Source organism: Electrophorus electricus, chromosome 6, assembly GCF_013358815.1.
Source record: "Electrophorus electricus isolate fEleEle1 chromosome 6, fEleEle1.pri, whole genome shotgun sequence".
In the NCBI taxonomy this organism is placed as follows: Eukaryota; Metazoa; Chordata; class Actinopteri; order Gymnotiformes; family Gymnotidae; genus Electrophorus; species Electrophorus electricus.
The window spans coordinates 13,394,398-13,407,254 of record NC_049540.1 but is presented as its reverse complement, the minus strand read 5'-3'; the positions used below and the strand labels follow the sequence as shown (position 1 = coordinate 13,407,254).

The 12,857-nt window shown below is 49.3% G+C and overlaps 1 protein-coding gene across 1 annotated transcript in view; it reads right to left on the bottom strand.

The window, feature by feature from the left end:
• The window catches only part of cita (citron rho-interacting serine/threonine kinase a), a 53,337-nt gene that overhangs the window by 8,539 nt on the left and 31,941 nt on the right, over nucleotides 1–12,857 (bottom strand). The window contains exons 16-32 of the mRNA XM_035527458.1: nucleotides 11,836–11,889; nucleotides 11,480–11,620; nucleotides 11,190–11,315; nucleotides 10,587–10,682; nucleotides 10,278–10,394; nucleotides 9,203–9,312; nucleotides 7,892–8,066; nucleotides 7,048–7,245; nucleotides 6,679–6,732; nucleotides 5,709–5,906; nucleotides 4,741–5,070; nucleotides 3,691–3,795; nucleotides 3,429–3,569; nucleotides 2,778–2,885; nucleotides 2,145–2,340; nucleotides 1,524–1,691; nucleotides 889–912 (exon numbers count right to left, since the gene is read on the bottom strand). Coding sequence (XP_035383351.1) covers nucleotides 889–912; nucleotides 1,524–1,691; nucleotides 2,145–2,340; nucleotides 2,778–2,885; nucleotides 3,429–3,569; nucleotides 3,691–3,795; nucleotides 4,741–5,070; nucleotides 5,709–5,906; nucleotides 6,679–6,732; nucleotides 7,048–7,245; nucleotides 7,892–8,066; nucleotides 9,203–9,312; nucleotides 10,278–10,394; nucleotides 10,587–10,682; nucleotides 11,190–11,315; nucleotides 11,480–11,620; nucleotides 11,836–11,889 — 2,341 coding nt within the window. The remainder of the gene's footprint in view (nucleotides 1–888; nucleotides 913–1,523; nucleotides 1,692–2,144; nucleotides 2,341–2,777; nucleotides 2,886–3,428; nucleotides 3,570–3,690; nucleotides 3,796–4,740; nucleotides 5,071–5,708; nucleotides 5,907–6,678; nucleotides 6,733–7,047; nucleotides 7,246–7,891; nucleotides 8,067–9,202; nucleotides 9,313–10,277; nucleotides 10,395–10,586; nucleotides 10,683–11,189; nucleotides 11,316–11,479; nucleotides 11,621–11,835; nucleotides 11,890–12,857) is intronic.

The window sequence follows — 12,857 nt, the reverse complement described above, 5'->3', positions numbered from 1 at the left end:
GTTTACATCGCTATGCACAGACGACTGCATACTTTGGATAGCTTACGGGACAGACTGGATGGCGATGTACATATTGGCTCGTGTACTTCTCTCACTGCTGCTCTTACTACTCATACACACACAGAATATATAATATTGGACTAATATATTGGTTTAAAATTAGCCCTTGTCCATAGGGGCGTGAGGGTTGAAGGGGTGAAGAGGTGAGAAAAGTAGGCCAGCTAGAACACGTCACTCCCCTCATAGGGCTCTTAGTTATTACTCTAACTACTCCCAAGATAAATGGATATTAACATATGATACATCATTTTTAGATTTATTTTTGGCATTTTTAAAGGGTTTTAAATGTTTATTTTCCACAGTAATGAAATATATATATATTTTTTCCTCTATGCACCCCTGGTTCTCTTCCTCAGTTTGGACAGAGCACTCTCCACCATTTCACTGCGTGTTGTACTGTGTATGACTATGTATGTGACAAATAAACCAAACTTGAAACTTGAAATGTCAAATGATTATTCATTTTAACTCTCAAAATAACAAAGCCCAGACTAGGCAGGTCTATTAAGATGATAAATTTGTGATTTTTTCCACCAAAAAATCCCTAGAACAAAAGATGTTAAGAAAACAAAAAGGTCTCAAAGCTTTTTTTCCAGAGCCAAAAGACCAAAGCTCCAAGAAGGTGAAGAGATCTTGACTCTTAAGACAGAAAGTAAGTCGATATTCCTGAAGTGCATAGCTTCATAAATCTGCCCAAATGACCAAATCTCACCGATAAGAGAGACGAGCAGATGAAGGAGTGCAGCCATAGAACGGGAGGAAAAGAAAGAAAGAGAGAAGGAGGAAAGATGTGAGAGAGAAATGGAGAGAAGCGAGCGGAAGACTTACTTTCAAATGTAACCCTCCTCTTCTCTGAAAGGAGTAGAAGAGACAAGAGAAGACAAAGAGGTCTCAGGCTTCACAAAGACAAAAAGAGAGAGGAGACAGCACACAGCCCGGCAGAGAGAGGGGGCCAGGGCCTGACCCCACACAGCCCGGCAGAGAGAGGGGGCCAGGGCCTGACCCCACACAGCCCGGCAGAGAGAGGGGGCCAGGGCCTGACCCCACACAGCCCGGCAGAGAGAGGGGGCCAGGGCCTGACCCCACACAGCCCGGCAGAGAGAGGGGGCCAGGGCCTGACCCCACACAGCCCGGCAGAGAGAGGGGGCCAGGGCCTGACCCCACACAGCCCGGCAGAGAGAGGGGGCCAGGGCCTGACCCCACACAGCCCGGCAGAGAGAGGGTGACAGGGCCTGACCCCACACAGCCCAGCAGAGAGAGGGGGCCAGGGCAGGAGACACATACAGAAATGAGGTGGAGTAAGAGTCTTAGGAAAAGAAAGTTCAAACAGCTGAAAGGTAAACCCACAGGGGCACAAGGCCACCACACCTCGACGGGGAACCTTTTTGTTCCCTTTTGTGTTAGAAACAGGTCTCTTAGGTCAAGAATTCTAAAACGCAATTTGGGTTATTACTGGGGCTCACCCTCGGGGGTGGAGGACTCCTTGCGGCGGGCGGAGCTGGCCGGGTTCAGGAGGCTGCTGATGTTGGGCTGCCGCTCGGGCGACTTCACGATGGCCGACATGAGGATCTGGTGACGGGCGGAGGCTGGGGTGGAGGGGGGCACGTGCTCCTGCGCCTTAAAATGAGCTGCTGGAGATGTGAAGGAGACACACACACACACGTCGACCTCAGAGCAAAAGCAGACAGCAGTTGGACTTAGAGACACATGTGGTGAAAAAGGGCCAAATTTGGAGACGCACCCAGGCAGACTGGGGAGGATGTTCATGCGGGGCACTAGAGAGGGCAGTCACATGACCATAACAACAACTGACTGGATTTATCCCTTAGGATGAAAGTAAACTAATGTTAAATAGAGGAAACATCAGGTCTGCTGATGGCAATAAGAAAGAGAAGAACAACAGAATTCAAGGGCAAGACAAAGAGGGCGAGAGAGTGTGAGTGTGTGTGAGTGAGTGAGTTAAGGACGTAATGGACAAAAGAGAGCGAGAACGAAAGTAACAAGTGACCGCAGAGAGAGAGAGATCGAGTGAGCGCATGAGCTAGAGCGCGAGATAGAGAACGGCTCCTTAGAGAGCTCCTCACCTTCTTCTCGTAGCGAGCGCAGTTCTATCCTCATCTTCTGCAGCGCTTCCTCCAGCTCAGAGCAGCGAGCCCGCTCCTTCTCCAGGGCCGCCTTCATGTCGCTGTACTGCATGGGCACGGCCGGCTGGCTCTGAGCCATGCCCACCGCTCCATTGCCGCTAGCGCCCAGCTCGTCTCGCCTGCGCCCGAAAATGCCCTGTCACGTCACGCCCGGAAACGGACAGAAACGAGGCGAGGTTCAGGGGGAGAATAACTGCACCTTGAAGGGTGTAAATTGGAAGGAATCTTCCTTTGCATACCTCACTCAACCTTCAATAACCTTGACTGCAGCCGAAGTTAAGTTAAAATGGTTCATGTCAGCAAAAAAAATAAAGAGGCACTCTCAACTTAATAGCGAAGAATCCAAATCGATGTCCGCACCCACTGCCGCCGAGCCCACAACTTTATGAATAATAAGTAGAGCACTACAGAGATACAATAAATGACTTCCTAATTGCATATAGATTTTATGAATGAGGTTAAACTGGAGGGAGCTTGAGAGAAGTGGAAAAGTTCTCATGAGTCACAATGAGCATAGTGCTCTTCACCTCTCGGTCTCACTCTCTCCCATCACTTCCACTCTCACTCAAACACCTTCTTTTTCTTAGTGGGCTGGTCCATCTTGGCCTGCAGGAAATCGATAAGTTTGGTCTGCTGGGAGATCGTGCCCTCCATTTTCACCTTCTCGTGAGAGTACACGGCCTGAGGGAGAACAAGACAGGCACAGAGAGACAGAGAGTGAGTGTGAGTGAAACTGACAGAGGGAAGACAAAAAAGAAACGAAGATAAATGCGAGTCAATCAAAATGTCATTCATTAGGACACACCCCTCCCCGAACCCCAAAACAAAAAACAGCCACACCGTTTTAAAATTATATTAAAAATATGATTCCATATATTCCATGTTTGACATTCCCCCAACATGGAACATTGGGCATTTGGATTAGCGTGCTTGTGCGTGTTCGTATGGGTAATTATAGCTCCGGCTCAAGCCCCAGGAGACAGACAGACTGTGAGACCATGCTGAGCAGAACAATTCACTGCCAAAGTCTCCACCAGGGATCTCCTCGCTTCATTCAGTCCAAACCCATGAACTTTATTCCTGTCTGAGGGGCCATCAACGACTCCTGCCTCTAAAGCAGCCTTGTGAAGAGCTGTTATAGTGGGTAGTGAGCAGAGTGTGGCTGTTAAATAACCACAGATGTAAGTGATAGGCCAATGAATTGTGAAGCATGGATATGTGTACCTGGATGTTCTCGAGCTGGTATTCCAGGTCGGTTCTCTCGGTCTTGAGCAGGTCTGTCTGGTCCAGTGCGTCCTGCAGGCCCTGAGTCAGTCTGAAGATGTGGGTCTTCTGGAGGTCCATCTGCTGCTGCAGCTTCCCTTGCTGGGAGGACAGACACACACATACACACACGTTGTACCACTGACCCTCCTGACATGCACACAGTGCTGTGAAGTAAACCAAGTGAAAAAATACACCAAAGAGACGTGTTAGAGAGACCCACTTCCTCCATAAGCCTCTGTTTGAGTTCTCTCTCAGTCTCGAGTTTCTGCTGGAGGCTGCGAGCATTCATCTCCAACATGGCATGCTTCTTCTCCAGATCATTCAGCTGCAGAAGACACACACACACACACACACACACACACACACACACACACACACACACACACACACACACACACACACACACACACACACACACACACACACACACACAGAGAGTAAGATGTAGTTTACCATGGAAGCAGAGCATCTGAAGGACTGAGATTTGAGAGAGTGGACAGAAGAACTAATTTTCATTAAGTAATAAAATATGAAAAAGGTAGACAGTAATACAGCTTAAATTAAAGAATAGAAAATATTCAACAGCACTTTTTTCATTATGACAATATTAGAATATGGTATTTGTGGTATTGCCCAGTGAGAAAAAATGTCCTCATACACTAGTGAGAAAAATGTCCTCATACATAATGCATTCACTACGCATTCAGGACTTTACAAAAGGTCCCCCACCAGCTTTCTTTCCTAAAGGCTAAGCAACAGCTTTCTCATGAAACAGGACACCGGTCTTCATGACTGACCTCGCTGATGCAGACTGTGGATAACATATTATAGCATGAACATAAAGTTGGCAGGCAGAATCCCATTTACTGTCAATTAATGTTAGGGTGGGAAGGTGTTGTTATATAAATATTTAAATCGGATTTAAATTTGCTTGTGTGAGTTACTGCCATGGCAATATTGCCAGATGCTTTCTCCACCATTTCAGCACCATGCCATTATTTTCCTGATTTGTTGCATGAACAATTTTAAAACTTAAAGCCATTCACTGTTCCAGACACGTTCAGCATGTCAGGCTCCAGGAAAAGACCGCGGGTGGACCACAGTTATCTGCCGAGTCACGGCGTCACAGGGGTAGAACCTTCTGGTGCAGACTAAGTCCTGATATTAATATCCAACATGTTCTAAAATAAACCAGGGAGAGAAAGAGGGAAGGGAGTGTGTGTATGTGTGTGTGTGAGTGTATGTATGTATGTGTGTGTGTGAGACTCACCGTGTCGGACAGGCTTTCAGCCTTGAGCCTCTGCTCCTTTAGCGCCTGTTGAAGGGCGAGGATCTCGGCCTTGTGCTCACGTACGGCCAGCTCCACGGCCTGCCGTGACTCTGAGCTGCGTTGGTCGGCGCGCAGCCGGTTCTGCTTCTCGCCGTCGAGCAGCCTCTGTAGGTCGCGCGTGCGGCGCTCCGCCTGCGCCTTCTCATCCTCCAGGCCGCTCCTCCAGCCCTCCCACTGACGCTCCTTCTCCAGCAGCTCGTCGTTCAGCGTCTCCAGCTCCACCACCTGCTCCTCCAGCATGCTGCACGTGGTCTTCAGCGTCTCGATGTTCTGCGCGGGAAGGGGGCAGGGGGTTGAGGCTCAGAGGCTGCATTCGGCTTCTGAGTGGTCGGGGAATGGGGGGGCGTTGTTGGCGTGCGTTGTGTCTGGTTTTGGTTGTTATGTTGTTTTTCTGCTGTGAAAGGTTGCGGTCTGGGGTTGCGTGTGTGCGCGTGTGTAATATGTTGTGTACCTGTTTTTGATGTTGAGGAGTATATGTACCTGCTTCTGTTTATTGAGGTAGGGGTGTGTGTCTGTGTGCACTGACGTATAGGTCGGGGTGTGTGTACCCGTCTCTGATTGATTGCTGAGGTAGATGTGTGTGTGTGTGTGTGTACCTGTTTCTGGTTGTTGAGGTCGGGGTGTGTGTGTACGTACATTTCTGATTGCTGAGGTCGGGGTGTGTGTGTGTGTTTCTGGTTGTTGAGGTCGGGGTGTGTGTGTGTGTGTGTACCTGTTTCTGGTTGTTGAGGTCGGGGTGTGTGTGTGTGTGTGTGTGTGTGTGTGTGTGTACCTGTTTCTGGTTGTTGTGGTCGGGGTGTGTGTGTGTACCTGTTTCTGGTTGTTGAGGTCGGGGTGTGTGTGTGTACCTGTTTCTGGTTGTTGAGGTCGGGGTGTGTGTGTGTGTGTGTGTGTGTGTGTGTGTATACCTGTTTCTGGTTGTTGAGATGCATCTCCCTGTCGGCCACCTCGCGGCGCAGGCGGTCCACGTCCTGGCCCAGCTGCAGTCTCTCCTCACTCTCGTCTGTCACGGCATCCAGCTGCTTGGACAGGTAGAAGTTCTGCTGGTTCAGCTCGGCGTTCTCTTGCGTGAGCTGGGTCAGCTGCTCCTCCAGGTCTGTGATCACCTGCAGCCGCAGGACACAGGACACACCATCGTGACCACTGAGGTGGCCGCTGCAGGGTAGGGAAAAGGGGGCACCCGACTACGAGAGCGTGGCCACTGGCACTGGCCCCGTGCCCTACTGGACTCTCTGGATTAGGCCTAGGATTAGGTCTCTGTCTCTACAGCCTACTGTGGACAGTCTACCTCCCATTCAGGACGGACGTCGCCGGTGCTGCCTCAGGCAGGCCTCCAGCTTAGTGGAAGAGCCCTCCCACACCTCCCACGCTGTCTCTGCCTCCCTGCCGGCTGGCAGAAGGCACCGCGGCGTCCGGCCTACTTCTGCCAGTCTGCAACAAGTTCTTTCTCACCCCAAGATATCACAACCGTTAACAGCCCGCTGTCCCGCACTGTTCACCCTCCCACTTTGCAAACAGATTTCGAACCGGCCTCTTTAACATGACCCTCATCACTAAATGTCACTGTGACATCCAGTCATGCCATCTATCACTCAGGGAATAGCGTTTTTACTTGTGCCATGTTTAAATGTTTAAACATTCAGACTACTACTGTCCTGTCCACTGTGTTTCATTTATTGGCCTTCCCTTGCACTATGTGAGCTGCACTGTATGTTCATTTTCTTCTGTTCACATGTACTGTTGTGGCTACAGAACTTGCCCTACATGCTGTGTGACCTTATTTCGTTCCTCTATATACTTGGATATGGATGTGACATAAAAGTTCTGTTAGGTTCTGGAGACTGTGTGTGCGTGCGTGTGTGTATACACACTACCTACCGAGCAGCTGTCCCTCAGTGCATCAAACTTGCGCTGAATCTCATCTCTGTGAGCCTGGCATGGGGACAAGCGGACAGGCATGGCATCAAGATTAAGAAGACTGTGTCTGTGTTTTAGTGTTTTGTGTGTGCGTGTACGTGTCTTGTTTAGTAAACCTTGGGAAATTATGTAGGCAGATTTAAGCCCACTAAAATTAATAACTATATATGATAACATGAATAAATAATAGACTAAAATAAATGACTATACTAAAGTCATTATATAATAAAGCACAGCCTACATATCTGTGTGTGTGTGTATGCTGCCGCCAGAGATGTACACTCCTTCATAGGAGCCTATGTAGGGGGTGTGTGTGTGTGTGTGTCTCACTCGAAGAGCGGTGATCTCCTCCTCGGCTTCTGCTGTGGTCTCCTCCAGCTCAGTCTTGGCCTGCTGCAGTTGGCTCTCCAGAGCGTGGCGCGCTGCCTGCAGGCTGCTGATCTGAGACTCTCTCTCCTGCAGAGACAGGGTCAGCTCTGTCACCTGCCTCTTCAGCTCCAGCTTCTGTTCTTCATGCTCCAGGCCCATCTACACGCGCGCACACGCACACACAATGCCAGTGAAAGAAAAAAAAAGGCATAATGGCAACACTTTTTTTCATTCAAAAAAGTAGGTGTTTATTTCAGTTCTATGCAGCAAATGAAATACAAAAATCATTAATTTAACAGAGCACCAGCAAGAAAATAAATTCCCAGGACCTGCCAGTGGGTCCAGACTCTTATACCTTACTGTTGTAACTACATACCTTTCATATTACCTTTCAGTGTAGTTACTCAATACTTCACAGCAGTCACTGAATATATACCTTGGGATTAATAACTAAATAATAAGCCCAGAGTTTTCAAGGTTAATGTCTATAATTTGTACTACTATTCTGAGTCCATTTTATAATACAAAAAGAACAAAATCTCTTTATATTTCTGGTGACTCACTCGTAATAATCTGTCTACCCGCATCACACTCTTGCTACACATTTAGTGCAGCTTTCTGAAATGGCTTATTGTGACTCTTTCCTCCCTGTCTCACTCTATACCACCTACCTTCCTTCAACACATGTTCATCCCCTTCCCTCCTTCTCCCATCTATCTGTTCCTCTGTCTGCCCTTCTCTCTCCCCCTCCACCACAGGCTCTCCCCCCTTTCTCTCCCTCGCTCCCTTTCTCTCCCTCCCTCACCTCTCGGAGCCTGGTCTCCAGTTCAATCAGGCGGCTCTTCTTGCTCTGTTCTTGTTGACTCATCTTCTCCAGGTGCTCCTCCAGCTTGGCGTTCTGGGCCTCCAGTTTCCCTGCCTGTGACTCCAGGTAGAACTTCTGCTGACGCAGCTCTGAGATCATCTCCTCCTGGGCTTTCCTGCTCCGCACGCACGCAGGCACGCACGCACAGGCACGCACGCACAGACACACACACACCCCAATGCGCAAACGCACACAAACAGTGAGGTGATGACCTACCAAAACAACAAGTTACATTTTTAATGGAATGATTTGTACCTTGCCACAAACAATGGGGAGAAAATACGAAAAGCAATCAAGTTTGGCTCAGGGTGTGGTGTGGGGTCTGTAGAAGGCTGTTAGGTTCAGGGTGTGGTGTGGGGTCCGTAGAAGGCTGTTAGGCTCAGGGTGTGGTGTGGGGTCTGTAGAAGGTTGTTAGGCTCAGGGTGTGGTGTGGGGTCCGTAGAAGGCTGTTAGGCTCAGGGTGTGGTGTGGGGTCCGTAGAAGGCTGTTAGGCTCAGGGTGTGGTGTGGGGTCTGTAGAAGGTTATTAGGCTCAGGGTGTGGTGTGGGGTCTGTAGAAGGCTGTTAGGCTCAGGGTGTGGTGTGGGGTCCGTAGAAGGCTGTTACGCTCAGGGTGTGGTGTGGGGTCTGTAGAAGGTTATTAGGCTCAGGGTGTGGTGTGGGGTCCGTAGAAGGCTGTTAGGCTCAGGGTGTGGTGTGGGGTCCGTAGAAGGTTGTTAGGCTCAGGGTGTGGTGTGGGGTCCGTAGAAGGCTGTTAGGCTCAGGGTGTGGTGTGGGGTCCGTAGAAGGCTGTTAGGCTCAGGGTGTGGTGTGGGGTCCGTAGAAGGTTGTTAGGCTCAGGGTGTGGTGTGGGGTCCGTAGAAGGCTGTTAGGCTCAGGGTGTGGTGTGGGGTCCGTAGAAGGCCGTTACGCTCAGGGTGTGGTGTGGGGTCTGTAGAAGGTTATTAGGCTCAGGGTGTGGTGTGGGGTCCGTAGAAGGCTGTTACGCTCAGGGTGTGGTGTGGGGTCTGTAGAAGGTTATTAGGCTCAGGGTGTGGTGTGGGGTCTGTAGAAGGCTGTTAGGCTCAGGGTGTGGTGTGGGGTCTGTAGAAGGTTATTAGGCTCAGGGTGTGGTGTGGGGTCTGTAGAAGGCTGTTAGGCTCAGGGTGTGGTGTGGGGTCTGTAGAAGGCTGTTAGGCTCAGGGTGTGGTGTGGGGTCCGTAGAAGGCTGTTACGCTCAGGGTGTGGTGTGGGGTCTGTAGAAGATTCTCACATGTTTTTCTGGGTGTAGATGCTGCTGTTGGCTGCTAGTTTGTTGGCCTCTGAAAGCTCAGCAATGCGCTGCTCCAGACTTTTCATCTTATTCTCCATGGCATTGATGGTCTAAACAGCAAAGACACATACACACACACACGGCTGAATACCACCCCACAGGTAATAATACTGCAACATACAAGAGTGCAAACCACTCAATTCTGTACTGTACAGTACAAAACAAAGACTGAATCAAGTCTAAATGTTACACCTAGCCTCATACTGCACAACATCATTCCCTGGTGAATAGTTCTTAACACTACTACACAAAAACATAGATGTTAGACATTTAACATGAACAGATACTAACTGCATGTATTGCCTACAACGATGTGGAAAAACTCGTCATATTATAATTCTCCCTCAACAAAAATCACACCGTCATGGCCGATTATACGTCCAGGCGTTAATCACACCTCAGAAGTATGGCCTGTTTGCAACAACCCGTCACCATACTGAAAACATTCAGGCTGCAACACAAAGCACAAGGAACGGCAGCCAGAGCAGCTGTGCAACACGCGGTGTTCCCTCAAAGGGAGGACGTGTCATTATGTCTGGGTGGTGTGTGTGCAAGGCTGTGCTGGGGAAAAGAGCCTGGGATCCAGGGCAGCCGTCTGGCTGATCCGGAGGACGGCTGAATTCCCACAATGAAACAAAGTCCTTAAAGCCCGGCTCAAATCCGCTTCTGCCGGCTGTGCGCTCTGCAGGAACGAGCGTGACTAAGCCTGTCGACATGCTGGCAATTCCGTACAGGCGCACGCACATCTGCACATCATGGACGCGCACGAACGCGCACGCATGTGCTCGCTCACGAACGCACACACCCAGCCACGCACACGTATGCACGCACTCTCTCACGGACAATGGCCAGATGGGAATCTAAAAGCACTGGGCACAGCTACTCCGACATGACCACCTATTTCCATACTGGGCCAGCAAAGCTTTTTTTGGGAAAGGGCAGAAGGGAAGCCCAGAAAGAGAGATCTCTCCCACTTGCTGCGGGCAGGACAGCGGAGGTGAGAGGAGAGTCTTACAGCTTTCTGCTCGCTGAGGAGTTTGCACTTCTCACGCGCCTCCTCCTCGTGCTGAGCACGCTTTGTCTCCAGTACGTCCTTGTCAGCTAGATCCGCCTTCATCTGAGCTTCCAGCACCTGCACAGACAGCGCTGCTGTTTCGGTGGTTGTTGTGTCTACAGTGTTATTTGCAAGCATCTCTCAAGTCACCATATAGTAGTGGAATGTGCAGATGCTTCCAAATGTGTGTGAATATTCTTGGACTTTTTAAACTGTGTTCTTCTTGTGTTAGAGGTATTCAACACATTACAACGATCCACCATCAGCTACCTTGATCTTGTCCTCGTAAAGTCTTTCCTTCTGAACTAGGTGGGCCTCCATCCTCTGAGCTGTAGCCTGAGTCTCCCTCAGGTTCTCCTCTAGCTCCTGCGCGCGCACACACACACACACACACACACACACACACACACACACACACACACACACACACACACACACACACACACACACACACACACACTGACTGGATGGCTCTTCCCATAAAGAGCCACTAAAAATTAGAAAGCAGCTGAAAGGAATAAGAAAGGAAAGCTGAGCTTTGCATTAGCAGCCAAATATTAAAGGCTGTTCATGCTGGGATGAGAGTGAGACAGGCGTCTGTGGTGCGCGTATGTGTGTGTGTGTGTGTGTGTGTGTGTGCGTGCGTGCGGCAGCAGACAGGTCATCCCATTACAACTAAATGATAAGTGTGAGTGGGTGCAAACATGCCTTGCTGTCCAGTCTATGAAGTGGCAGGTGTGTGCTAGCTAAGAGTTAATGAGAGGCAAAGCAAGAGGTAGGAGATGAAAACCATTTGTGCAACCAAAGAGGCAGGAAGAAAAGAAGGAAGAGGGGAGAGAGCCAAGGTGGAGGAAGGGAGTGAGGGGGCATCACCGAGATCTTCTCAGCCATCTGCTGGATCTGCTGGGACTTGGTCTGGATGTCGTCCTTCAGTTTATTCTCTCTGCGCTCCACCATCTCTAGCCTCTTCACCTGGTTCTCTAGCGTCTTTCTGCCCTCCTGTGTGCACACACACACGCACACACACACACACACACAGACACACACACACAGACACACACACACAGACACACACACACAGACACTTTAACTTTCCATATGCATAAATCAGCAGAGATGCCCGTGTGGCAGTGCTGTGGTATGGGCTGCTGCATGCGTCCTGCCTCGGTTTCACGCAGGCGTCTCCTTAGGGTGTCGCTGGGGTCGGATTTGCTGCGCAGGCGTTCCAGCTCCCGCTCCAGACGTTCTTTGGCTTGGCGGATGTTCTGTAGCAGTTCTGTTGCCTCCGTGCTCGCCTTCACAGCCTGGGGGTCAGAGGTCAATAATGTCTGACAGGAGTCTAGCAAGGACTAGCATTACTACTGATGACACAGTGATATGTGACATTAACAACTGAAAGAAGAGAAATCGTGAATGATCTATTTTGATCTGAGAGCTGATCGTTCATCTTTTCACATATACTATCCCATCAGGCTGTCCATCTGCCCCACTGATCTGGGTACAGTGTGTAGAGCACTACCTTGGACAGCTTATCCTGCAGCTCCTGGACCTTCAGCTGCTGCTCAGCATTGGTCTGAAAAACAAAGGATCTATCGTAACATCAGGACATTCAGAGCATCACTACACACACACACACACACACACACACACACACACACACACACACACACACACACAGCTATTCTGAAGGGCACTGCAGACAGCATATACCCCAAGCTGCTGTCATTTACACTTTGGAGAAGTGAGTAAATAAACACAGTGGGGCAAGGAGAGACTGGAACTAGATGACATTCTCAGAAGACAACAGTGATGGCAGCAGACCACAGATCAGTGGAAGGTTGGTTTTAAACCACAATAAACAAAATGGCCTTGTAATATCCCAGAACCTCCTTTTAGAAAGGGGATTTGAGAAATGGCAACCTCTCAAGCAATGTCAGAACTAGCTTTGAAACTGCAATTATACAGTACATGTTACAATAAAAGTGGTTAGTTTGGTCAACTATATTACTTTTTTAAATGTATAAAACACAGTCCCACCTCCTTTGCTGTGGATTGTATGGTAATGAGTGAAGAGTCACTATGTATGGCATAAAGAGTCATTAACAACCGCATGACATATCAAACTGAACTGAAAATTCTCTCACTGTGAGGGGAAAATGTCAGAGGTGTGAGGGTAGCAAGTGTGTGAGCAATCTAGGGTGACTGACATCTACTTGCACTCATTCTGTCTGTCAGTCAACACACACACAGACACACACACAGGCTCACGCACACGCTCGCTCTCTGATTTAGTTAAACAGGGAGGTCTCAGTGTAGACTAATGTGTTCTAATAAGATTGCTACATTTCTTTAAAATCTTTAAAAGAGTCTTTAAATGAGCATTTGTGAGCTATAGAGACACTAACGTTACTGCAGGCCTCCTTCAGAGGAGAAACATGGACACCCTGTTATGATAAAGGCCCATTAGGGGTGAAACCTCACCTCCAGCAGGGCTCCACAGGGGGAGTGATGTTTCAGGTGCAGGAGAGTGAGGTTGCGAGG